This window comes from Phalacrocorax aristotelis, chromosome 1, assembly GCF_949628215.1.
Source record: "Phalacrocorax aristotelis chromosome 1, bGulAri2.1, whole genome shotgun sequence".
Classification (NCBI taxonomy): Eukaryota; Metazoa; Chordata; class Aves; order Suliformes; family Phalacrocoracidae; genus Phalacrocorax; species Phalacrocorax aristotelis.
Window position 1 is genome coordinate 135,555,595 of NC_134276.1, and position 26,615 is coordinate 135,582,209.

A 26,615-nucleotide genomic window follows, 5' to 3' on the forward strand; every position below is an offset into this window, starting at 1 on the left:
TCAGATATCCAGGTCAGGGGTTATTTTTTTTTCTTTACCTTTGATTGCCCTAATATACTGAAAAAAAAAAAATTAAATCTCCTAGTATTGCAGCAGGTGACACCGTTGCATTTGGAGCACTGATTACTAGTCAGGAATACCTGTCTATTTTACAAACTCCCCACAGTATCAGTAGTTACATCAGTATCTTTTACATCAGCAACAAGAAGTTAGTGGTGCCACTGAGATAATTTCCCAGGTGTGTTAGAGATGTGTTTATGTGCTACCTATTGTCCCTGAGGCTCTAAGACAATGGGGATGGATGTGACATTCCCCTGGTCTCCACTGGAAGCCACTTCTGGAACATGTTAGTAGAAAAAAAGATTGAGTGTGTTTCAACTGTTCATTGAGCCAATGTGCTTCATGCCCTGAGTTCCTATAAAATTCTGCAACGAGCTGGGTCCCCTGTTTGTAGCAATTTTGAGTGGAATGCATTTGCCTATAAAAAACAAACAACACACTTCCCTGTGGCAATTGCACCTTTTCTTTCTCTTCCCTTGGAGTTCCAGGGAAAACTAACTTCGACCTAGATGTATAGGATACATACTTAACATACAGAAGGCATTGCAGTGTGGAAATAAATAGAAAAAGTGGGGGGAAATGAACAACAGTCACTGTCAGAAAGTGTCTTTGCCTGCCTTCCCAGGGTCCTAGGTGGGGATACACCTCATGGGAAGGTCCCACAGGAGGGCTTGTCCCTTGCATGCTTCACCAGGAAGAAAGGTGGGCAGTCTGCTCAGGTTGGACCGGGAACCTGAGGGCTCTCCGAGAGCCATGGAAAGAAAGATATGGAAGACACTAGCTGTCAGGCTCTGCTTGGGCAGGCAGATGTGGGAATTGGGGTGCTGGCTGTGATGAGCCCAAGTGCTTTCCTGCCCTCCCCACCCAGGAAGGGCAAATACAGCTGGACTGTGGGGCACTTGCTGCCTCTCCTGTATTCCCCTTGGAACAGCGCAAAAGGAACCTTCAGGGCCCTTTGGTCTCCCAGAAACATTCACCCTCACCATCCCTCACAGCCTGCACCCATCCTTTGGGGGGCAGATCCCTTCTTCCCCTCTCAGCGACTCTCAGACCAAGTGCAAACCTGAGCTGGAGCCAGGTGCTGCCCGTCAGGGTCAGTTGTCCTCCAGGCAGGTTCCTGCCCTGCTCCTGCTCAGCAGGGACTGTGCTATAGCTTTGCTTTGCAGAGCTTCATCCCCCTGTCCAGCTACATGCCTTTGTCAAGCCAGGAGACACTAGTCCAACACGCAGCACAAAGGGACCCATAGCCTGGCTACCACAATGATGAGCCTGCTCACAGGAAGAGACTGCTCAGTCCTTGGAGCACACCCAGCACTGGGGTCCATGCAGCCTTTTTTTCCTCTGGAATGACTGAGATGGCACAAAGACATCTCAGCCACATCTGGGAGCTGCTCTGGGGAGAAACTCCTGCAGGAAGCCTAATCCCAGTGGCCTTTTTACAGACCCCATGAGCAAATGGCCAGTCCCACCTCACCAAGCCCCCAGTCAGAAAGAGAGGAGGACACAGAGGACAGGGCAACACTGAGGAGGAGAAATGTCTTGGCCTTGGACCAACAGTTCCCCTGCATCATCAGGACCACCTCCTGGCTCTCCCCTGGGGGAACAATAGATGTGCTGAAGAGCCCATGCTTGGGACAATCCTGTCACATGGGCAAGAAGCTGAGGGAGGACCTGCTCCTCTGTGGTCGCTGTCAGGTGACCCTACAACCACACTTTCTGCCCTGCATGCTCAATCTCTCTCTCTGTGGGCATGCTTGGGCTCCTGCGTGGGAACCCTTCTCCCTTGGACAGGGAAGGCATGGCTGTGAGAAGGCCTTGGCAGCTGGCAAAATACCAAGATGCAGCCAGGGATCCTGAGCAATTCCTCCACAGACTCTTCCCTGCCAGGGCAGTGCCGGGTGTCACTCTTTAAATTAAATGCACCACAGATGAGGTGCTCTCTCCCACTGGGCAAGAGGCAGCTGATCTTCACATTTTGCTGCCTAAAACCTGCAAGGCATGCCCTGGGCACTGCATGACATTGCAAAGGTTTTTATTGTACGCTGAGACCATAGAGATGGATTTGACAAGAGCCTTGCAAACATGACGTCTCTTGCCTTGCCAGTGTGGGGCAAAAGCTTCTACTTTCTTCTCACTTAATAGCAGCAGTGCCACAGGCAGGTGCAGCCCTTTGTGTGGGACATCTCTTCTTACTTGTGGTTGTCACCTTCTTGTTGGATGGTGAGGCCACGGGCTGCCTTTGTGGGACAGCCCTGCCACGGCGCCTGGGTGCACCACCTCGCAGGAGCTGCTTGAGCACAGAGCTCTTTTGCATAGCCATCTGCAAGTGCGATGGAGAAATGCGCTGCTGCTTGCTCTTCTTGGAAATCTTGCCAGCCACATCCATGGTCTTTTGTGTCACCCACTGCAGCACTGCAGCCAGGTAGACGGGGGCCTTGGCTCCAAAGCGCTCAGCAAAGTGGCCTCTGCGCAGCTGCCTGTCTACACGGCTCACAGGAAAGAGCAGCCCAGCCCGGGAGGACCTGGAGGAGCGGCTCTTTTTGGCCTTTGCTTCACTGATGTTGGTGGGGCCCCCAGAACATGTTGCTTCAGGCTCCCTCTCACACTCAGGCATTGTGCAGACCTCCTCTGCTCCAGACATGCTGCTTGCAGCCTGCTCCCGCAGGTATCTCCGCACTGTCTCTTCCCACGCCCTGCCTGTCTTGCCTGCCTGTCCTTGCTTTCCTTGCTGGCCCTCACTGGTGGCTCCTGTCCCTGGGCTTGGTTGGCTGTGCTTGTCCTTGCCAGCCTGGCCAAGGCCTGTGTGTGGCAGGTCGGCCAGGACCAACCCTGCTTTGGCCGAGCCCCTCAGAGAATGAGCTCAGGCTCAAGTCCTTTCCTGCTCAGGCTCGGACCCTTTTGTCACCTGGACAGCAGGAGCAAGGGCTCTTCTGGGGTAGTGAGGGCCAATAGGAAAGGACCTCCTCTGTGACCTCACCTCCCCACTTGTGACATCATCCCTGCTGGCTCCGCCCTTTGTGGGTGAGCTCAGGGAGCAGCTCTGGTCCCCAGCTCCACTCCTGTTTTCCATGGCAGAGGCTTTCCCAACATTTGGCACAGGGGAAGTCACTACAAAGCTGAGCACTCTCCTCTCCTTTGCGTTCTCCTCCCTGGCCCTACCCTGTGACAGTTTTCTCTTCAGCCCTTACCTCTCCCCTCCAACGCTCCAATATCAGCCTTGGTTTTGTTCTTATTCCCTTTGATTTTCATGTAAGCTTCCTCATTTTCATCTTTGTAGGTAGACCTTCATGTCACAAGGTTCCTAGGTACATGGCTCAAACTCCTCTGAGGTCTTTGTTGGGCAGCAAGTAAGGACGTTGGGCAGAAAGTGGCAGCAGGTGAACACTGAGACTATCCAGGGTCCCTCCATTTCCCTTAGGAGATTCCTCGTTGTTCTGCTGTCCTAGGAAAGTAAACTTAAATGGTGTCAAATGCTATAGGCAGTTATAAGCAGGACACAGAAAAAGAAAATGCTTATCTTAAAACAATTCCTATTTCATCTTTCATACACTCTTTCTTTTATCTAAATAAGAACTTTGCTAACTAGGTATGGAGAGAAAGGAAGCAAAAACCTTTTCCTAAGTACTTTTCTCATCTTGTTGTTGTTCCTGTGCACCTTGAATGTGTCTTCATGATATATTTGAGGCCCAAATGCAGATCTATCTTGGATGAAGACACTTTTCTTTCTGTTTACTTATACTGTAATTACTCCCTTGTTAAACTCTGTAAATTATAACCTGAACAAAGAAGAACATGCAGCTGGCCCTTAGGAAGAACCCTGGTAGGAAATAGTCTACTGAGAGCACATTCAGGGCTCAGTTAGAAAGCCTGTTTAACCCCTCAAGAACTCCTCAGCCAATCCAGCATCTGACAGCATCATGGAAAGAAAAGGCTGTGGATTCAACTGCATCATGGGAGAACCTTGCCTATTCAGTGTGTTCTGTGAATTAAGTGCTCCTCAGGAATCATTCTCATGCAAGAAAACCTTCAGTGAATAGAGGCTGGTAGAAACATGACTTCAGAAATCCATGCAGGACAGCAGCATTTGTAACTCTTTCTCCGAGGCTTCTGCTTGAACACAGTTTTCTTTCCACCGGCCCGTTTTTGTCCCATCTACAATATAGTCTTTCTAGGATGTCCACCTCCTTATGGTTGTTTTTAGGAAGTGATTAGAAGGATGCTGATACCATCATGCCTGCAACAGGCATCAGTATGGTGATACCAGTATGCTTGATCTGTCTATCCCAGATATTACTCTGTTAACCACTGAAAGCAACCTGCTTTCTCCAAATGTTCTTGACTGAAGAAGTTGTTTTGACATGTGTTCTGAAGTCAGAACAACATGTTTGCTTTATGGTCCTGATCAAGTGTGGTAATCGAGGGTAAGGATGCCCAGCAGGTACTCTTGGACAGCCCAGATCATGATTTGCATACTTCATCATCCCATTCCTTTTCCCTCATTCTCCACTGCAATCTCCTCCCATATAAACAACCTGCCCCCTTTTTCTCACTGATCCCAGTTTTACTACATCTGTTACTTGATTTGAGGTTTATGATACTGTTATCTAGGCCATTTTGACCATATATGGTATTACTCATATAACCTAACTATGGTTGGCCTTGCAAAATTCTTGCCACCGATACCTCCCTCCAATTATCTGTGAAGTGCAATGATTTCTCACATAAACTGAGCCCTAACCACCTGAGAAATCCATCCATTCTTCATGGTGCTGTCTGTTACTTTTGTCAACCTCTCACACTGTTACTTGCCACATCGGGCAATTTCTCATACCAAGGCCTGTAGATTCCTATGCTTGGATGGTTAGTTTAACCTCAGGGCAGGACACAGTCATCAGCCCACAAGTGCCTGCAGCCCTAGCAGTTGACATGGGTGTATTTCAAACACAAACACAAACACAGCCCCAAAGACCCACTCAGAAGAGGTAGCACAGCTCCTTGGCTAAGAGTTCACCATGTCTGCAACCTGAGGAGGCAGCAGAAGGAAGGGTTTCTTAGCCTCCTCCCAAACCAATGTCACAGAACTCTTCCTGATTTCTTCCTGAAAACTGGATTTCCCTGTTTCTCCATTGCACAAATTCTGCTGGTTTTGGTGTTCTCCTTCATGTACTTGTCTGCTCTCACTGGCAATATCTGTATAGTGGTGATAATAAGGGTTGATTGTTCTCTCCATTCCTCTGCATACTTCCTATCTACTCCCTCCTTCTCAAAGACATAGTATACCTTTGTCATTGTCCTCAGTATGCTAGTAAACTTGGTAAGAAAGCAAAAGGTCCTTTCCTATGGAGGAATGGGGAACATGTTCTCCATGGGGAACATGCTATCCAGATATGGTTTTTTTTCCTTGGCTTTTGATGCTCCATTTGCATGCTCCTAGCACCAGTGAGATATGATCATTATGCCTCAGCCTGTAGACTTTTGCAATTACCATATCATCATAAGCCACAGGTTCTGCCTTCTGCTGGCAACTATTCCAGCATGGACTGGATTTCTGTTCTCAGTAAGAGACATGCATTAATTATCTTTCTGCAAGTAGAGTAAAACTAATCATTTTCTCCATGATTTGGCACCACTTCTTAAGCTTGTGTGTGCCAGGAACCATCTAGATTAAATGGTTGTTTTTATCTTTTTTTTATTTTTTTTATTGCATTTTGCTCCTTCTGCTTGATTCTGCTCTCTTCCCTTCTAATTCTCAATACCATCCTAAAGATCCCTTCCACTCAGAGGAGCTGGAAAGCCTTCTCCAATTGTGCATCCCAGTTCACTGTGGTTATTATGCACCTTGGATGTGCCTCCATCATCTACTTGCAGCTCAAATCCAGGGTGCCTCCCTAATGAGGATGTTCTGATTTCTGTTACCTACACAGTGGTAATTCCCCTGCTGAAACCATTGCTGTACATCCTGTGGAGCAAAGATGTGGAAGTAGCTCTCAGAAAAAGCTTTCTTGTGAAAAACAAATCTTTGAGGTCCCTGAAATTTATTAGGGAGTGAAGTAAAAAAGAATGTACAGATGGAAAACCTGTATTTCAGCTAGCTGAGAGGTGTGGTAAAGTCTTTTTCTCAACCAAAAGGCTTGAGACAAACAATGGAAGAAGCTGCATGGGGATGGCAGAGAAACAGTGTAGTGGAAATGGGCAGCACAGACTCACAGTAGTCTTCACAGTGTGGGTCAGAAATAGCAGTGGGCAGCTTTCCATCTGGGGAGTATCTGGGGAGGGGAAGTGTCAGCTCCGGCTTCCACACTGCCGGAGACACAGCAAACAGGTAAAGCAGAGCTGTTTAGACATGTTTAGAGGCTAATTAATATCTCACAGATAGGCATCCTTCATGACTGATGCACAGTGCAGCCAGCTAGGTGTTGTACTACTCCTATGTCCCCTAGGTTGAAATATAAAGACAAGGCCTCCTAGAAATGGTTAATTTGTGTGAATAAAGGCTCATCCGCACAAACATAAAGGGACAGAATTAAGCAGAAGGAACAAGGGCAGGTGAGGAAACCCCAGAAACCTGAGCACAGCCACTGGAGCACCCTGACCATGCTCCTCCCAGGGCTGCCACTGGGCAGTGACCAGCCCCATTGTGGGGGAGTGACTCACCCACCAGGTGAGTTAATGGGAGGGACTCACTTACAGACTGCCTAGGGGTATGGGACTCATTACGGGATCATGGGAAGAACATTTTGAGATTGTGTGAGACATTTTATAGGATATTTAGGGGAACAGCCAAAGGTGGAAAGGGAGGGATCCAGGTGCTTTAGGGAGGAACAACAGTGGGAAAAGGGACAACATGGAATAAACGGGGCTGGTCACTTGTAAACAGGTTGCTGGTCAGTACACTTGTCTGGCCATGCCCTGCACCTGGTCACCACAGTCTCTCCTGACTTCTTAGTAAACTCCTGCTCCTGACTGTTTTCCTGGGTGAGGGGCGCTCTATTCTGTGTGTGCACGTGTGTATGGAGGTCTGAGTGCCAGCCACTAGTGAGTGGCCCTTGGATCAAAAGGTGCCAAAAACTGGGGAGACTGGAGAGTATGCCTATTATGTGGGTGTGGGTGTGTCGATGTCAGTGTGTAGTCACTGGCAAATATCAAACTGGACTAGCCATCAAGTAGGAGAAGAGGTTTGCAGCCACGTATTGGAGTGGCTGTAAGTCTGAACTGGATACTGGAGAGGCCAGAGGATCTGAGAGTCAGATACTGGAGGGATCAAGAGGTCCAAGCCAGCACTGGGGAGACTGGTCAGCTACTGGGAAGGCCAGTAGGTCTGGAGCAGCTAATGGAGAGACCTGTTGTTTGTGTGTGTGTGAAACCAGGACACAAGGTGGTCCAGGAGCCAGTTACTGAACAGATTAAGCATCTAAGGCTGGTTACTAAAGGCATCCATAGGGTGTTTGTTCATGCATGTGTGTAGATCTGAGTACCATCAACTGGAGTGGGACTGCAGCAATGGGGCCTTGTCTGTCTAGGTACCAGAAACTGGGGAGACCAGGAGATCCCAGGGCCAGCTGCTGATTAGACCGGCTGTCTTAGATCAGCTACTGAAGGGTTCCATATTTTATATATATATATACATAAAAATGTGTAAATTTTATAAATAGTAATATTTTACAAGCACACAGGTGTATCTATATGTATTTCCACTAACATGCTTTCATCCTGATCAGCTGGAGAGGGGAATAGGATGAGACTATAGGTGCTGCTCACATTTATGTGAGTGCTGTTTTCTCTTTGTGGTAATTTGTGGCCATTTGTACATATCATATGTATCATATGTACATGTGCATGTGTTCCTATTGATAATTCATGCTCAGTCTCCCTACTGCCTGGACCTTGGAACATGTAGCTGCAGCAACCTAGCCTCTACTGGGCTGCCGGAGTCAGAAGCCCCAGTGTTGAAACCATGTGTGATTCTGACTTCAGCTGGTGCAAATTGTCAGGGAGGGGCAAGGGCCAGCTGCTCTGCAAGGGATAGGGTGCCAGGAACTGAAAGCAGTAAACAGCTGGCTGAGGCAACAGCCATGCAAGCAAGGGCTCAGTCCTGCAGTACCCAAGCAAGGTGAGCAGGGCAGGTCCAGACAGTAATGAGGTTCAGACACTGTCTAGTGATCATCAGGCAAGTCCACAGTGATAAGGCAGGTCTGAGGTCAGGTCAGGAAGGCAGTTTATGCATCAGTGTCCTGGCTTTGATCAATGAGGCTCGTGCCCAGGCTGAGATGGTGCAAAAGGCTGCCATGTCAATGAGAAGCCATATCATCTCCCTTTATCCACATGAAAACAATGTGCTCAGCTGGCAAGACACTCTTGCCAAACGACAGAGTAGCAAAACGTGAGGTTTCTACGAAGAGTTTGGCAGAAAACAAGGGACTCTCAAGAGCATCTACCAGTAAGGCAGCTGAAGTGGGGATCTCCTCACAGCTATGAAGTGGTGACTCCCTTCTCTTTTCTGTGCTCCTCAGGTCCCCCAACACTGTTTCTTACTACTTCTGGTTTGCTCAAGGAAAGCACAAGGTCTCAAATGTTTCTTGAGACCCTGCTTTGAGTTAACTCTTTCCAAGGTGCTCCCACTTGCATTCCCCTTATTGTAATACCTATATGGTAATGGCTGCCAGGGCCCGCAAACATGGACATAACATCAGAAAAACTAATTTTCTTTCAGATGTGGTCTTATATTCCCCTTGGGACTATGTGAGGAGGTGCCTTTGCTCTTCCAGAAACATTCACCCTCACCATCCCTCACAGCCTGCACCCATCCTTTGGGGGGCAGATCCCTTCTTCCCCTCTCAGCGACTCTCAGACCAAGTGCAAACCTGAGCTGGAGCCAGGTGCTGCCCGTCAGGGTCAGTTGCCCTCCAGTCAGGTTCCTGCCCCGCTCCTGCTCAGCAGGGACTGTGCTATAGCTTCGCTTTGCAGAGCTTTATCACCATGTCCAGCTACATGCCTTTGTCAAGCCAGGAGACACTAGTCCAACACACGGCACAAAAGACTCCGTAACCTGGCCACAGAAATAAGATGTCATTGACTCATTTTAGCACTGTCTAGCCAGGGTCCAGGGAGAGCTGGCAAGCTTGACTGCCCAGACAGGAGGACATCCATCTTTGGTCTGGCAGGACGTTTCCTGACCACATGTCCCATCCTACCTTCCCTCCTCCTGCCTGTCCCACAAGGCCCAGGGAAGCTGCTTGCTATGGGTTGCAGCTGGGCTGCAACTTGGAGGAGCTTAAAGAAGACGTTCCAGCTGGCAGAACAGGCTGCAAGAGTCCAAGAACAAAAGAGGTTTGCTTGTGCACTGGGGCTCAAGTGTTCAAATACCAAGATGCAGCCAGGGATCCTGAGCAATTCCTCCACAGACTCTTCCCTGCCAGGGCAGTGCCGGGTGTCACTCTTTAAATTAAATGCACCACAGATGAGGTGCTCTCTCCCACTGGGCAAGAGGCAGCTGATCTTCACATTTTGCTGCCTAAAACCTGCAAGGCATGCCCTGGGCACTGCATGACATTGCAAAGGTTTTTATTGTACGCTGAGACCATAGAGATGGATTTGACAAGAGCCTTGCAAACATGACGTCTCTTGCCTTGCCAGTGTGGGGCAAGAGTTTCTGCTTTCTTTGCACTTGAAGGTGACACTCCTATGTGCAATCCTCCTTTTGGCTGATTGGCTAATATGCCTCTTCTTGAGAGGTGAGGCAACTGACCTCTTTCTTTGGTGTGCCCCTGCCTTGCCTACTAGGAGTTTCTTAAGTTCAGAGTATCTTTTGACAGTCTGGAGAATATGTCATGGAGAAATGTGCTGTTTTGCCTTGCTCTGAAATTTCCTTGTCCATGTCTACAGTCTCATATGTCAAGTACTGAAGCACAGGAGCCAGATACACAGGGGCTCCAGCCCCAACACATGCTGCCTGTTTCCCTTTGCAGAGCTGCCTGTCTGTGGCTCCAAGAGATGGCCAGTCCAACCCTGGAGAAGCAGCTCATTTTGCTCATCACTTCTTTCTCTTCTAAAAGGCCTGTAAAGGCAGTTTCATGTCCTGACTCTTCCTCAGGCATTTTGCAAGAAAGTGCTCTGTAATCATACATTCTTTAGCTTGTATTGATATTTCTTTCTGCTTTTTGTCTTTCCTGACTTTCTTTTCTGGCATGACTGATTTCCTTAAATTTTTTTTCTTTTTAGAAGGTAGCTCAGTTCTCTCTATCTGGCATTCTTACCTACCTGTGAATCACTTTCTTCGCAAACTTTCTGTTCCAGCATAGTAAAATAGATGTTAGCAGCTCTTTGGCACTGGAGACTTCTTTTGTAATTAAGTCTGTCTTTAAATAAGGGAATAAATATCCCTTTTGACTGGGTAGGTGGGAACTAATGGATAGCTGTAGACTTTGTTACTCAAGCACAGGAGGCAGCTCATCCTTCTGTTGTGTCACTTGCATTGATACACCCTCTGCTGTGTATTTCTCTTATTCACATGGTTCAGGGAAGTAAAAGTTTGTCTCTTATAGGTTTACTAAGAATGCCACCTAGTAACCTACAGTATTCTTGCATAATACAATTTTTAATTTAAAGAGTGGTGAAGAATAAAGAAAGAGACACAAATTCAATAGATGGCTGTAAGTGGCCTTTTGTGGGAGTTTTTAGAAATGGATCCTAGAGGTACTGGTGGTTGTTGATGGAGAAAAAGCTACCAGAAAATGAGACAAGGAGAAGGAGAGTATGTGCTGAGAGGTACTATGCAAAAACTTCCCAAGGCCTGATAAACTCTGGAGCCCAGGAGTTCTGATGGAGCTGCAAGATCTGGTCAACCCAGAATGCCAAAAGCCTGCCAAATCTATACCATGAGCACACACCAGCACCTACAACACACACAGTAACCCAGATTGCTGCCAGGCAGTGGCTCATATTTCCAACAAAGGCTACAGGGTTGTGTATACATCTGATGAAACTCAGGGTTCTGTGAGAAACTTTCTGAATACCTGCCTAGAAGACACCAGTGAGTCAATATGCCCTTTTGCTGCTGAGCATCATGCTGTACTTGGCCTTGCTGCTGCTGCTCTGACTGTGTAGCTATGAACGACTGTGTGAACTGCATGAAGGGAGCAAAAGAATGTGTTTTGTGAATAGCCATCTGCTTCTAGTAAAAACTGCTTGGTTCTACCAATAATAACTGTTAATCAATAAAAGGTGTTCTAAATAATGTTGGCTGTGATCTTTGATCTTTGGCTCCACCAAATCCTTTTTTTTTTTTCCTTTATGAGGGAAAGGGGAATTTACAACAGAAAAACTAATTTCTCAATGAAGAGCTGTTAGGGGCTGCAGAAACTCATTGTTCCTCCAAGACATATAACATCCTGAACCAATTTCTTGACTTAAATGGCTCAGTGCTCAGACAACCAGAAATTTGCATTTTCCTGTTGCTTTGAAACATGTGTCAAATACCACTTCTGTAGTTATTTTGTTCTTTGAACTGAATAACATAGAAGAGGTTTCTAACAAAATACGACACACTATAAATACTTGTACACTAGAAGGTGTGGTAACTTGTTTGGAGAAACAAGAAGTCTTGAGAGGTCAAAGAGAAGCACAATTGCAGACTAAGAAGAAGCAGAAGAAAGAAAAAAAGGCGGGGGGGGGGGAGAAATAAACTACCATTATCTAACAGGGAAGAGGAGATGTACAAGAGGAAATATCAGCTGAACTAGTAAATGAACAGGTTGATGATCAGAGCCGGAATCCCTCAAACTTTCCAACCGCTTAGATGCAGGTTTGATTATTTGTGTTGGTTTCTCAGGCTCAGGCCTCATTAGAGCTGCGGCTTCAAGCTTTTAGGACCTTGGAAAGTCATAATGTTATTTGATAATTTGCAACAGGGATACTTTAGACTGCACCAGGGTCTGACGCTAGCTGAACTGCGTGCTTGAACTGAAGAGCAGCAGGAAGCATTTCTTGCTATTCAGCAGTGTTCAGAAATACAGGGCCAGCCTTAGCAGAAAGGACAGAAACTCTGTCTTTGTACCTTTGGCTCTTTTCCATGTGATATAATAAACAATAAATAATCATGGCTTTATGTACTCTAATAATGCCCATGTCGCATTGTGGTGCCCTTATGGGGAGTGGGAAGCAGAAAAGCTGAGGACGTCCTCTCCTGCTCCTCCAGGTCACTGCCTTTGTAGAAGATGTCAGATCACACAGATCTAAACAACTTGTTCCCCACTGGTGTTTAGCCCCTCTTTATCTACCAGAGGCCAACCATTTCCAGATGGTGTTCTGCCAAACTAAAGGAGACAAGATTTTCAGTCTTTCTTCTGTAAGAAAGGCCTCGCATTCCTGTCATCAGCACAGCCTTTTTCTGCACTCTAGGGTTTTTTTTGTCTTTTCTGAACAGAGATGCTTTAACCATGAGGGGATTCCAGATGAAGCAGAGCCTGAGCACCAGCTTGTCTCTGTTTCTGTTAGGAACACTTTTCCCAAAGTTTATCATGTTCACAGGATGCAAATGGTCCATATATATCCTGTGATCAGCTTTCACAGCCATTTCCAGCAAATTAACTTATTGTTCCAAGCAGCCTTCCAAGCTCATGGCCTTCTATTTTGTGTTTTTCTTTTTTTTTTTTACTGTTGAGTTTTAGGAGAACTGCTTACGTATCATCAGCTAGTTATCTTATTCACTCTAGCTTGCTGGCCTGAATATGTTCCAGCAGGTCTGATACTTTTATTTCACTTCCCTAGCTCTTCTGAAGACACATGTTGCCTCAGCTGTATTATATTACATGCTTAGATGAGCAGATGTGAAATTTAGGGATGCAGCTAATTCTGCTATAGGTTTTTAGGGTTTGAGGATTCTTTTGATTCCCTTGATTTGCTTGCTTTTAATTTTGTAATAGTGAGTTTGTGGTTTAATTAAAAAAAAAAGTGACTTACAATTGAATGGATTCTTCTTATGATATCTGACTTTGTGTGGGTTTTTGTCAGTACAATAGCAATTTATGAAAATTATGTATGACTACCAACCTGTATTTTGGGAAAGGCCTATTTTTCCAAAAGGGAAGATGAAAGTGTAAGATCAGCTTAATGTAGGGTTGAATCACAATGGATACTCCCATCTGAAAGCTATTACAGAATTCACTTAACCTGTGTAAGAAATTTTTGTTCTAATTTACAGCTTTATAATATTCACAAACTAGGTTATAACCCTTGACTCCTGGGCACAAATTCTTCAGCACTCTTTTACAATGATCTTGCTTGTGTTTAACAAGAAAGGATAAACAATCGAAGATCATTTATTCTCTTGAACTATGACAGAAACTATATCCAACTGTTTTTACAGATAACCCTTTTATTCACTATTCCAAACAGATCATATCCTTCTTGAAGTTTGTTGATCAGAACAATGAAGCAGAGTATTCTGAATGTGCGTTAGGTACCAGCACTTAAATTTCACTACCTCTGCTCTAGACACTTCTTCTGATGTAACTGGTATGAGATCTTAACAGGCACAGTATACTCCTAGTTTCTACTCCACCTCACAGGAAATATTATTTTACTCAGGTCCTCTTTTTGAGCTCTTTCTGATTCAGAGAGTTCTGGCTACCAATTCCCATACATGTGGCCTTGCTATTTGCATTATTGAATTTCATCCCATTTTGATTTTTCCATTCCTTAAGACTTTCAGGAGAATGAACTATAGCTGTATTTGCTCACAACAAATTAGAAACACTCTGTGTTTTATGTTCAGTCTAGAAATCTTTCTCCACTTTACCTTCAGCACTGCCAACTGGTGAACGATCTTCACAGCACATTTTGAGATGCAGCACAACAAATAATTTATCAACTAAAGAAACAGCAAGGGCTCTTTGTGTGAGTCCAGAAGTTTGTTGGAGTCGCTGCCTAGATTAAACAAAAGTTGAAATTCTCATGTTTATGCAAATTTTTTAATGCTTCAAACAGTCAGAAATTTTCTCACTCTGTATAAGGGTCAGTTAAGGAGTGGAAAAGAGACAGCATTTGTCAGCTGACAAGTAGTCATAGCACAACAGGATAATTATACAGGTTTTCTGTTAGAGCCTTATCTTACTTTATTTTAGACCTTACGTATGGTTTCTTTTAAATGGTTATAATTTTTCATTGCCTGGAAAAAATAGTCATATATTAAATTATAATAGGCAATAAATAAATAAAAAGGATATTATTATACAGGTGCTTATTTTCCTTAATGCCGACATGAAAATGTTATACTTTTCAGAGGTGCTGCGTGCTGGCTTGCCTCCTTAAAGTCAATGAAGAGCCTCTGAAAGTACAAATCCTTTAACATGGTACCTAAGAGAAGATGTAGACTGGAACTTTTAAAAGCTCCAGAATTATTTTGATGCACAAAGCTGATGGATCATTTTAGGTATTTACAAACAAACATGTTTTACCAATGACAAACCAAACCAACCAACCACAACCATTGTCCCCTTACCCAAAAGAAAAAAAAGGAAAAGGGAAAAAGAAGCCAAAACACCCAAACAGGTCAGGTTAATTTTTAGTAGAGTTTGGTTTCTGGAAACCTTGGCAGGTTTTTGATACTTTGTATTAAATGTATTTTTTAAATGTTCCATCTACATAGCTGATCTAGTATTTCAACAACCTAAATTTCTTTTGTTAATTCAGACAAGTCATTTTGATTTCAGCATTGATATAAAGAATAATATTTGGTCCATTTTCTCAGTAAAGTGAAAAATGAAAGCCTAAGTCTCAGTTGTACACGTCTAGAAGTACAAAAGAGGATTGGTTAGCTCATTTTTAGAACACTTTACACTCCTAACATGGGGTAGAATAGTGTACCTAAGCCTCACGCTAATCACTTGGGTGGTGATGTGTATGCATAATCTATTTCTGTTTCATTCATCATTCTTGGTAAATTGCAAAAATTGTACCAGAAACTCCAGACATCACGGTTTTGTCATGCACATCTAAGATTTCGCAACTGTGGAAGCGTTAAAAAACGCCATGAAGAGGGGCCTAAAACTCCTTGTATAATCTATTCTCCTGCTCCTGTTTTCATTAGGGAGTGTGTCTGCCTTTCTACTCCAGGTAGAATCACTGACATTTTGGCATCAACTGAATATTTTGCTCTTGCTCTAGAAGATCCTGTCTCATGGTCTCAGTTATGCCAGGGATTACAAAATTTGCCCTAGACAATTCTTTGGATAATAGCAATATTCCAGTGAAGCACTGCCTTACCAGGATAACAAAGAATTGCTGTACTCCAGAGAAATGCAGTGATTAATAAACTCACAGGAGGCACACCACAGCAGCACGGGTGGCCAATTTCTCATGCAATGAAACATGTACTCTCTCCTTCACTAACCATGTCTCCCTGTAATTTCTTTTCCTCTGTAGGACTGTTTATTCACCTCAGAGAAAGGCAGTTCCTACAGCTGTGTCCATCTCTGCAAGGAAGTTATAAGAAATGTATTCTCCTGAAATTCACTCTGCTGTGCAGTCTCGAAGTCTGAGCATTATTGTATGCTTTTCCTCCTGCTGTAGATCTGGAAAAGAAGCAAAGAATAAAGAAAATTATTCCAGAAATGGAAATAAAATATTAATGCCAGAAAACTGAGTGGAAGAAAATATCTTCTGAGATGTAGCCTTTGTCAAGTGGCCCTTCTAGTTTACTGACTTAGAGCTTCCAGACCAAATGATCACTTTGGGAAGTTGGCGTGGAAGGTAAGAGCCAACACCCTGACATATCCTAGCTGAGGTGTCAACCTCAAACACAAGTACTTACTTCTTTTGGACGAAGGTGCAATTTGCCAGATTTAAGATGAAGTCCACCTTCTGCTTTGCTTTCAGCACTTTCTGGTAGGAAACAGAAACTAAAGTGTCATAACAAATCTGCTGCTGAAAACAACTGCCCAATCTAAAGGACAGCTGCAAAACATTTTATTCAGTTTTGTGTTTCAAGCCTGACCCCGATGTAATTAGGAATTAAATGTTTTCTTTCCAAAAGAAGAAGAGTTCTAATGAAAGGAGAAGAGTTCTACAAAAGCAGCTGCATTTTCTTCAATAATGACAGAAAGAAATACATGTCAGTCAGGGAGGGTAGAAGTGAGGTAAAGAGGAAGAAAGAGAATATAGCAACAAGTGAGAGAGGAACATTTTCTTGGCAGTACTGTGATTGAGGAAGCTCAGATGTATCTCAATGTCTTTGCTGCTTCATCTGCGTCTGCCAATATAAGGAAACACTGCAAAGAGGCAGATTTTCTTGTTAGCTTACTAGCTGCAAATGCTAGATCTTTTTCTACCTTTTAGTGCTGACGTGCTTTTTTTTTCCCCAGCTATGACAGAAGAGGTAACATATGCCAATCTGAAATTTGAAAACCATGAGCTGGATATTATCACAAAGCCTGCAGATACTAAGGAAAAAGGTGTAGTATCTATGAAGCTTTTATGATTTATCTTGCTAAAGTAGATGGGATGGGAAATACTTTTAATTATATGGCCAAGGAGCCTTTCTTAGCTTTGTTACTATCAGAAAGTTCTATTAGTTATAAATGTGTCCTGCTTTTTGTTGCTGTCACTTCTGCCTGAACTTTTAAGAGTTTGGAAGGTATACCTGAGGTAGCGATCTTATTGTTTAACGGAAAAGCATATTACTGAGAGTTATACTGAGCTCCACAAATAGTTCTAATTCTCTAAACCTCAAAAGAGTTAACTCAAACTAATTTCTAAAGTGGATCAGTTCCATTTTTCTCCATGCATTTGCATTCAAGCTTAGAGCTGTATTAGCTTTAATTGACTCACTTCGTTTCACTTCTGAAGTTCTAGCCTGAATTATGGCGCTGGTCTTTGAAACAGCTGTATTTGTTAAATGGCTGACTACTTTTTAAATACTATCTTTAAATACTAATTTTAAATTAATTTTGCTTAATTTGTGTGAAATTGCTTAAGAGTACCTATGAAGATCAGCTATGAAGATCAGCTCTAGATTTGAGTGGTGCAACTCATGGGAACAAAGAACATAGAAAGTATTAGCTGTTTGTGGGGTTAGGCTCTGGAACAGAGGTTTATAAACCTGTTTATAAACAAGAGGACAGGAATTCAGAAGGAATTCTCTGGGGAATTCTGTATCAAAGAGCAGTGGTTTTGAATGCTTTTATGGTTTTTTTGAACATACGTTATATTTTGTGAACATACGTTATGGGTTATGAACATTGTTATGTTAAGCTATGGTTTTGAGCATTGCCTAAGTATAATCCAGGAGCTAAAAAAAAAACCAAAGTAAAAATATGAACTGCCTTCTTGTTAAGCTCTGGGCTTCTTTTCCTTTAATGTCCAATGTCAACAGTATCCTCATAAGACTCCAGATGTCCTGCTTCTATGTCCCAGGGTAGACAATGCATATTTCGTGATGAGTTACCACCATTCTGAGAGAGCACAGCACAGTCTGTACATTATTTCACAAACATTAAATTGAAACAACCACAATGAATAATTACATCCATTCTAGGACTATGGGAGTACTGTACAGGAAGAAGGGCCCAGCCCAAGGGCACTTCAGTTGTGCTAGATGTAGCAGAAGTAGTGTGACATTACAAAGTACAGTACAGGCAACCATTACCTAAAGACACTCTTGAGGCAATACTTTAATTAAAACAGCCAAAGCTGAAGCTATTGCTTGGTCTTGCTTCCCATCGCTGCCAAGTAAATATTTTGTATTTGTTTATGAAATTTCACTTTCAAACTACAAAATATTTGTCTATTTCATCTAAAAGCTCCAGGAACTGTGGACTATAATGCTTTCAGTCTTCAGCTTGGGGTTGTGACTTTGTAGGGGTAGGAACAATGAGGGTTTTGCCCTTTAGCTCCAATTCATACGGGTCTACTTAGCATCCTGCCTTAGGGAGTCAAATTTCTTTCACTGAAGTTCTTCAGGCACCTAATATTCAGCTTCAGAGCATGTATGGAAGCACTTTGACCTTAAAAATATCCGTATGTCCTAGCAGTCAGTATGTCCTTAAGTCTTGGTAGGATCTATAAGGTATGTGATTCTCCTGTGCAGGCTTCATCTTTGAGTGTATCTATCATATGCCTGTGAGATCAGACTTTGGAAAATAATGGAGAAGTTCTTTCTCTTTGTGAAGGGCCTGGGTATTCCTCTTTTATGCAATACCAAGCAGTTAGAGCATTTCCTCAGACTGGAGCTGCATTTTGTGATGAAAGCAGTTACAGGGAGTGTGGCAGATGTACTGTATATTTAGCAAGGCTTTTGTCAGTGTCTTTTACAGTATTGTCATTTTAAAGCTGAGAAAGTATGGGCTGGATGGTGGACTGTTAGGTTTGTTGAAAACTGGCTGTACTACCAGGCTTAAAAGGGAGTAGCTAATGGCTCTACATTTGTTTGGTGGCAGTCCTTCAGGAGTCCCTCAGGGGTTTAATACTGAGCCTATATTGTTTAATATCCTCATCAATGACCTGAACAGTGGCACAGAGTATGTCTTCAGCAAATTTCTAATGATACTAAACTAGGGATGGTGGCTGACACTATGAAGTGGTAGAGTCTCAGTACAGAGGAAGCTTGAGGAACTTGAGGACTAGGAGTGAGCAGAAAGGCCATGAAGTTCCACAAGTTTTTGTGCACTGAGGCTGGACTAATCCCAGGCAGTGGTACAGACTGGGAGCAGGCTAGTTGCTGAGGCCTCTGCTGGAAAGGACCTGGGGTTTAAGGTTTATGTCCTCCTAGCTTGACACACTAAATTTCAGTTCCTACTTTTTCAGCAATTCAGTCCACAATTTTAAATACCCCTTTCCCTTTTCTAGAATAGCAATTTATGTTCTGCATTCACATTCTCTTGCCTTTATTAGATTAAGTCAAGCTAGTTGCAGCTCTCTACAAAGTCCCTATAGAGGCAACTTTAATATCTGCCTTAGACTTAGTGCTTCTCTGTCAAATTGAATGCTTTTTCTCCCTCCTTCAGTGCATCTTAACCCATGAAATCTTCCAGCTCCTATAAACAAGGTCTGTTTTGGATGATCTACATGCTTAAAATTTCTTTTGCTCAGGAAGATTGTTCAATTTCTCCTAATTGAGTGCTTATTCCTGCATCTAGGCTGTAACCCTTATTAAGAGAAAAATCCTCTGTGAATTCCTGGGTAGAAATCTCAAACTACCATAAAGTACCAGCTGAGTTTACTATAGCCCTCAAATTAACCAGATTAACACAGATATATGCCACACATCACAAATTACCACAACCATACAGTGCACATTTGTTTTCAGCTTTCAGCAATCAACTTTCTAGATTTTGCAATATCTTGCTTTCTCATTATCTTTCTTGTCACAGACTATGGCCTTTGAAGGAACCAAGGCTGTCCACATGCTCCACTGGCCTGTTGTGATCTCTCACTCTTTTTGTCTGTGCATCTTTTGCTGTGTGCAGGGACACTGCAGCAGGAATATATAACCTCAAAGAAAAAGCAATTGTTTATTGACCAATGCAGCACAAAGAGGGCTGTGACCTAATGAGGCTAATGTGTTCACCATTGTTTTAGTGTCACACCTCCATTTCATGACTGAATTCCTCCCAGGGCCTCCCACTTCATCCCGCTTTTGCTGGCCAGTAGTCCTGATTTTGTTCACACTGTGCCTGACATTGCTGATGGCGCTGGTGACCCTGACAGTTTTATGTAAGTACTACTGCATTTCTGTTTGCTGGGGGGCTCAAGCTACTGAATAACATCAGACTGACATCTTCTTCAGGTGCAATTTCTGGTTCAGCTGAGAACAGGCAACAATGTAAACCAGATATTTTCCCTTGCTGCAGCATCTTTGTCCTTTTCTTGATATGATGAAGCTAGAAATGAGCAACATGGAGGGGAGCTGGAAAGGGGTGGAGTAGCAGATTCATTCCTTGCTCTGGCTGCCATTGTCTGCACTCCTAAAACTGTATCCACATTCCTGCTGTACTGAGTAAGGATGGAGTTAATTCCCCTTTCATAATGCTGGATCTGAAGGGAAAGGAAAAGCTTTGTGTTCACAGTAAACAGGTTGTGCCATCAGGTACCTCACATCCACAGCAATTCCACTGTGATCCAGAGCTGAAGTTCACATTTTTAGGAGAAAAGCACAGCCTGCAAACCAATATAAGAGAAAGATACACAATGGAAATAGATGATAAGTATTTTAATATTGTTGTTCACTCACAGCCAAATAATAAGAAATCCACTGTGCAAACGTTCTCCCTCCCAGCAGCCCTTACATGCAACTGTTCAGGGAGGAATAACATTTATCCCAAATGGTTTATTTATCCCTAATGATCTGCTAAGACATTCCTTACCCATCTCCCACCCTTTCTGAAGGACAGCACTGGGAAATATCTTACTGTGAATTTGAGTTTTCCAGATTCCCAAGGACTACAGGACACAACTTAGAGACCTCAACATGACAAAGAATGAGCTGCATGCAAATTTCTCGAATATGCTGCAAGCAATAGGAAATCAGCTGTGCTTGGAAGGGGAAAAAAACCTTAAAAATAATGGTAAATCAACAAGTTCTAATGAGGACTTGTCATTCAACATAGCAGGGAACAAAATGAGATGTGTCTCCTGTGTCTGGTCAAGTCTGTCTCCTCAGGTGAGCCTGTAGCTTCTCAGATGTGACCACCAAGAAAGTAGACAATGAGCATGTCTGCCTCGTGCAGTGTCTGGAGAGAGGGGCCAGCCAGGCATGGGGCCTGGCAGTGGTACCAGGACTTAGTTTCCACAAGAAAAATGTTCTGTGGGATGCCTTCTGGACATGCCAGTTCCTGTCAGCACTAGTTCAGGGATCTCCACAACATGCTCATCTACATCTAGTAGACAATTTTACAGTGGTGCCTGAGAAATAAGCAACTTACTGCACTCTTTATGAACAGCAGTCCACACACAGGACAGTGTGCTAGTACCAACCCCAGGTAAGACAGGATTCTCCTAAAGTCAGAAGTGATGTGCAGTGAAGTATAGCTAAATCAGCCTGGGAGTTCACTCCCTGTCTCCTGACTGTGTCCAGTGCAAGGCTGTTTCTGAAATCAGTTTACCATAGCTCGGTTATCTAAATTGTCAGCCAGAGGATTAGTTCTCTTCAGAAATTATACTCTGAGGAGTAGGGGCATCAGGCAAAGGGATCCTATTGTGACTGTCGGGAAATGGGCATGGTGACAGGCTCCAGGAGCAGCCCAAGTCTCTTGTTCCAGATTCAAAACTGCCAAATGATTACTCAGTTTAAACCAACACAAGTGATGGACAAAACAGCCAAAAGTGATGGCCAGGAAAAAAAGCTCAGTGACAAGGCAAGCACATAAAGATACTGCTCCTCTCCCAGCACCCGATACAGTCCTAATACCACTCATCAGTTCATAACTGTACAACTATAACATAAGTGATGAGCATTAAACACTTCCATTCAGCAGACATTTCTGATGTCTTGTTGATCTGACTGCTTTAATACACTAGTAGGCTGGAGTATACAACACACAAACACAGTTATCCTAAGAAGGTGGGCCAAAGTGTTCCGGAACTGTATTAATAATCATATGTGCTCTGGAACTCAGGGATTCATAGTGTGTTTCCCATGTCTAAAATCCACACCTCCCTGCATCTGACCCAAGTCATAAACTCCAGCTAATGCAATTTGCAAGGTCACATTCTGGTTAAGAAACACAGCTGTTTTATCCAGTCTGTTGACAACATTTATGCATGGACTGTGTTCAGATGCAGTCCTTCCTGCATTAGTTTACCTTTCTTTTCATTTTAGTCTGAAAAAAAACAAGAAATTTTGCCTGCCCTGGATCCTTACTGTCATGGTTTAGCCCCAGTTGGAAACCAAGAACCACACAGCGGCTCACTCACTCCCCCACCCCAGTGGGATGGGGGAGAGAATCAGAAGAGCAAAAGTAAGAAAACCCATGGGTTGAGATAAGAACAGTTTAATAATTAAAATAAAACAATAATAGTAATAGTAATAGTAATAATAATAATAACAATAATAATATAAGGGGGGCAGAGAGCAAAACCTGGGGAGGGAGGAAAAACCACACAAACAAGTGATGCAACCGCTTACCACCCGCTGACCAACACTGCCAGTCCACGAGCCACAGCTGCTGCTTCCCCCTTGTCAGCTCCCCCCAGTTAATATATTGCGCATGATATCATATGATATGGAATATCCCTTTGGCCAGTTTGGATCAGCTGTCTTGGCTGTGACCTCTCCCCTCTCAGCTTCTTGTGCACCTGGCAGAGCATGGGAAGCTGGAAAAGTCCTTGACTATTATAAGCACTACCCAGCAACAACTAAAACATCAGAGTGTTATCAACCTTATTTTCATACTAAATCCAAAGCACAGCACTATACCAGCTACAGTGAAGAAAATTAACTCTATCCCAGCTAAAACCATGACAGTATCCACCCCTCATTCTATACCATTTACATCATGCTCTGGTCCCATACTATCCAATACAACTTCAATAACCACCACCCACCTTCCCATCCTTCGATTAAATACACAGATATAATTTATCATTCCCTTAATCTATGGACCACCCCTGTAAAATGTCTGTAAAATATCCACAAATGTCCACAAAATGTCCATTAAGCTCATCTAGTCCATGACTTCGGGCTCCATCTATTGTAACAGTCTTTCAGGGCTGGAGTGATGGTGTGTGGTGTTGGATTGTTGCATGCTGAAGTCAGTCCTTGTTCCATCACTGCTGCACTTTTCTCAATTTAGTCAAAGTTCATTCCCCATTAATTTGGAAGATTCCCTCTGTGATACCATTTATATGACATATAGCAACCACAGAAGAGATGACATGCAATATTACATAGCAGTACCATTCAGTTCACTGGCTACTTTCACCCAAAATCAAATCCCTTTCAGGGAGACATGGGACTTCTCCATCCTCCTGCATCACCCAGGTCCTTGAGCAAAAGCAATTCCACAAATGGGTTTGCCTTTGCCTGAGACAGGAATAATCTAGACTGTCTTCCCCAGCATACTTTTTATGTGCATTACAGGGACTTTATCCCCTTCCACAGTACATAAGGGTTCTGATGGGGCAGGGCCAGCTAGATTGGCAGATCTCCTAGTGTTGGCTAACCATGTGGCTTTTGCTAAATGTGTTTCACAGTGTTTAAATATCCCACCACCCATTACTCTCAGTGTAGCCTTTAACAGTCCACTATATTGTTCAATTTTCCTGGAGGCTTGTGTATGATAGGGGTTGTGATACACCCACTCAATGCCATGCTTTTTGTCCCAGGTGTCTACGACGTTATTCTGGAAATGAGTCCCGTTGTCTGACTCAATTCTCTCTGGGGTGCCATGTTGCTATAAGACTTGTTTTTCAAGGCCCAGGATAGTGTTCTGGGCCGTGGCATGGGGCACGGGATATGTTTCCAGACATCTGGCAGTTGTTTCTACCATGATGAGCACATGGCGTTTGCCTTGTGTGGTTTGTGGGAGTGTGATATAATCAATCTACCAGGCCTCCCCATATTTATATTTCAGCCATCGTCCTCCATACCACAGAGGCTTTAACCGCTTGGCTTGCTTGATTGCAGCATATGTTTCACATTCATAGATAACCTGTGCCATAATGTCCACGGTCAAGCCCACCCCTCGATCATGAGCCCATCTGTACTGTCATGAAAACCTGCAACCAAATTCAGTAGCATAATATGCTTGACTCCCAGTTGTCTGCAGGAAAGTCCTTTTTACACTAAGGTGTCAACATACAGTTTTCAGGCCCTATAGACAAGGGTTTTCGCACCATATTTAGCATGAGGTGTTTATGATAATGTTATGGGTAGGCCATGAATACACACTGAATGCTACTCCTTGTGGGCCTGTCTGTATAACAAAACTAAGTGTAAGCACACTTTATTCCCAGTTTTTCCCTCACACCTTTCCTTTGCATACGGGTAAAATGCAATACAAGAAATACGCCAACTGCACAGCAAGGCAGGAAGAATAGCCCAGTCATTACAGTGTGTTTCCAGTCTGTTGATATTATTTTGCAATTGGGAGACTCTGAACTTTACACACAAGAGCAGGAAAAGCTACCACAGAAATTCCTGTCTTGCAATTTCCTTCTGACTCATCCTGTCACCGCAACATGACTCATCATGTCCGGGCAAGTGCTCTGTTAAGGAGACTTGGTCACTGAAGGTGTTCTAGAACTGCAGCTCAGCACTGGAGCAAGGCACTGCAGAGAGCTAGAGATGAAGAGTGAGGATGGATAAGCCAGTTCTGCACAGTGACTACTGCATACAGTACAACAGCAGAGAGGCCCTCGGTGTAGTCTTGTCTTTCTCTGATGCAGGCTGAGTGGTCACATGAATCCTGCCAAGCTCCTGGCCTCACCATCCTTTCAGCTTAGCTCTTCCCCTTCTAACATTTACTTCAGTGAATTTTTGCAAATTAATTTCATTTTTCATTTATCTCACAACACTGTATAGAAGTGCAGCCAAATACTCAGTGCAGCTGATGTGTTGTATTTCTGCCCCAATATATAAACAGATATCTTTCATACCTTAACACAAAATAGCAACTATTTCTAGAGCATATTATTTTCAGGAGGTAGAAAATCCTGTTTGCTGTATTTACAGAGTCACATCAGGTGGATAGTTAAATGAAACGGTTTAGGTTCCGGCCAGGAACCAAGACTCACGATCTTCACATTCAGGAATAAAACACCCACCCTTGGCGGTGTCACTATAACTCCTTATCATGCTTTCAATATGCTACATTTTTACAATGACACAGTAATCAGAACAGAGCCAGCTTCCTCCGTGGTTTCACTGGAAATGCTGAAACGTGAGCCTTTCCCATTGCCTCAGCATTCATCTTGCTGCAGTGTACCCCTACTTTCGAAGTACTCCTATTACAGGAGAGAATTGTGACGAGCTAGAGATGGAGGATGAGGAAGGCTACACCGCTTTGAATTTACGACCCTCAGCTTCAGTTATTACTCCTGGATATCTGAGCAGCAACAAACATTCTGCATTTAAGGCTCCAACCAGTTGTGTTGTAGTAGATAGTAAGTACAGATGGAAATTAGCTTTTCTATCTAAATTGGGGCATAACTTAAATTTGCATGTTCATGTTAACTGCTTTAGAATCTTTCTAAACTTTATAGTATATTCTTAGATAAATGTTCATTGAAAGAGCAGAAAGAATAATTGTAATGGAGTCTTGTGCGCTACTGTTTATGATTGCAGATATTTTTCTAAAGCCTACCTTTACTTCAATTATTTTTTCCATTTACTTCAACACAGAAGACAAATTCCACCTTTCTATGGATTTTTTCCACTTTAATAGCACTCATTTATTATAGCAGGGCACTACAAGAGAGGAAGTTTTATCAGATAATGCAGGCCTTGGAAATTGAAGCAATTTCCTCAGCTGTGGGGAGTAGAAAGGTACCCTGTTTATCAGTGAATGCAAGCTCTGATAGAAGTATATGTTTTTATTCGTTTATACTCAAAGTTTTATTATAAACAAGTTTATTATAAACAAGCTAAGTGTTAACTAAGGAAGTGGATTGTGCCTGTGGAATGCCTGAGACCATAAAATGATGACTGAGTACTGTTGCTGCTGCTTATATATGCACAGCGTGGCTTATGTGTGAAACAAATCATTGCTGTTGTTTGCAGGTTACGTAGAGTAGACAAAGACTAAATTAACATCACTCTGGTGCTGTCTGGAAAAGATCTAGGGCTATCCATTGAGGATGACCCCTTGACAAGGAGGATGGAGGAGAAGCTATTGAGACACAGCAGCCAGAAAACCAAGGATAAAACATTAGGTATTGTGATCTAGGTGCAGAGCTTCCTGGAAAGAAACAGGTTGTCAAGCTCAGAAAACTCTTAAAATGGTCTTTTGAATCACACAGAGAACATGTAAAGTAGGTAGACTTATGAACAAATTTGGTCAGAAGGGGCCTCTGTAGTTCATCTTTTACAATCTTTTGCTCAAAAGGGCTAGCTCTAAAATCTGATCAAGTTGCTCAGGGTCTTGTCCACTCTAGTTTTGGAAACCTCCAGGGGTGGAGGTCTCACAGCTTCTCTGGGCACTTGTTCCAGTGCTGAAGAGGAAGAATTATTTTTCCTCATATTTAATCAGAGGGTTCCCTGATGCAACTTGTAACTGTTATATTGTGTCTTTTTGCTGTGCCTCTTTGAGAAGACTCTGTCTCCATCTATAAAGCCCTTTTAGAATCATAGAATCATTAAGTTTGGAAAAGACCTCTAAGATCATCAAGCCCAACCATCAACCCAACACCACCATGCCTCCTAAACCATGCCCTGAAGTGCCACATCTACACATCTTTTGAACACCTCCAAGGATGGTGACTCAACCACCTCTCTGGGCAACTTGTTCCAATGCCTGACCACTCTTTCAGTAAAGAAATTTTCCCTAAAATCCTATCTAAATCTCCCTTGACACAGCTTGAGGCCATTTCCTCTCATCCTATCTCTCGTTACTTGGGAGAAGAGA

General features: G+C 43.4%; 2 protein-coding genes across 8 annotated transcripts in view; one reads left to right on the plus strand and one right to left on the minus strand.

Moving 5' to 3' along the window:
• Nucleotides 1–26,615, plus strand: part of LOC142065063 (natural killer cells antigen CD94-like) — a 36,560-nt gene that overhangs the window by 2,774 nt on the left and 7,171 nt on the right. Inside the window, exons 2-5 of one of the 7 annotated variants that reach the window (XM_075110824.1) lie at nt 15,481–15,807; nt 16,419–16,508; nt 19,669–19,767; nt 20,475–20,618. In XM_075110824.1, the coding sequence (XP_074966925.1) occupies nt 16,421–16,508; nt 19,669–19,767; nt 20,475–20,618 (331 nt within the window). In that variant the 5' untranslated portion in view covers nt 15,481–15,807; nt 16,419–16,420. Of the gene's footprint in view, nt 1–15,480; nt 15,808–16,245; nt 16,509–19,668; nt 19,768–20,474; nt 20,619–24,947; nt 25,156–26,615 lie in introns of those variants that run through there. The other 6 variants (XM_075110833.1, XM_075110850.1, XM_075110869.1 and 3 more) reach the window with 6 other exon arrangements.
• Nucleotides 2,192–2,701, minus strand: LOC142054747 (late histone H2A.2.2-like). The gene has a single exon (XM_075087737.1). It carries the CDS (start codon nt 2,699–2,701, stop codon nt 2,192–2,194), a length of 510 nt encoding a protein of 169 aa, XP_074943838.1.

Bases quoted from the DNA above. Each gene is read 5' to 3' on its own strand.
- LOC142054747 (XM_075087737.1), bottom strand. From the start codon at position 2,701: ATGTCTGGAGCAGAGGAGGTCTGCACAATGCCTGAGTGTGAGAGGGAG.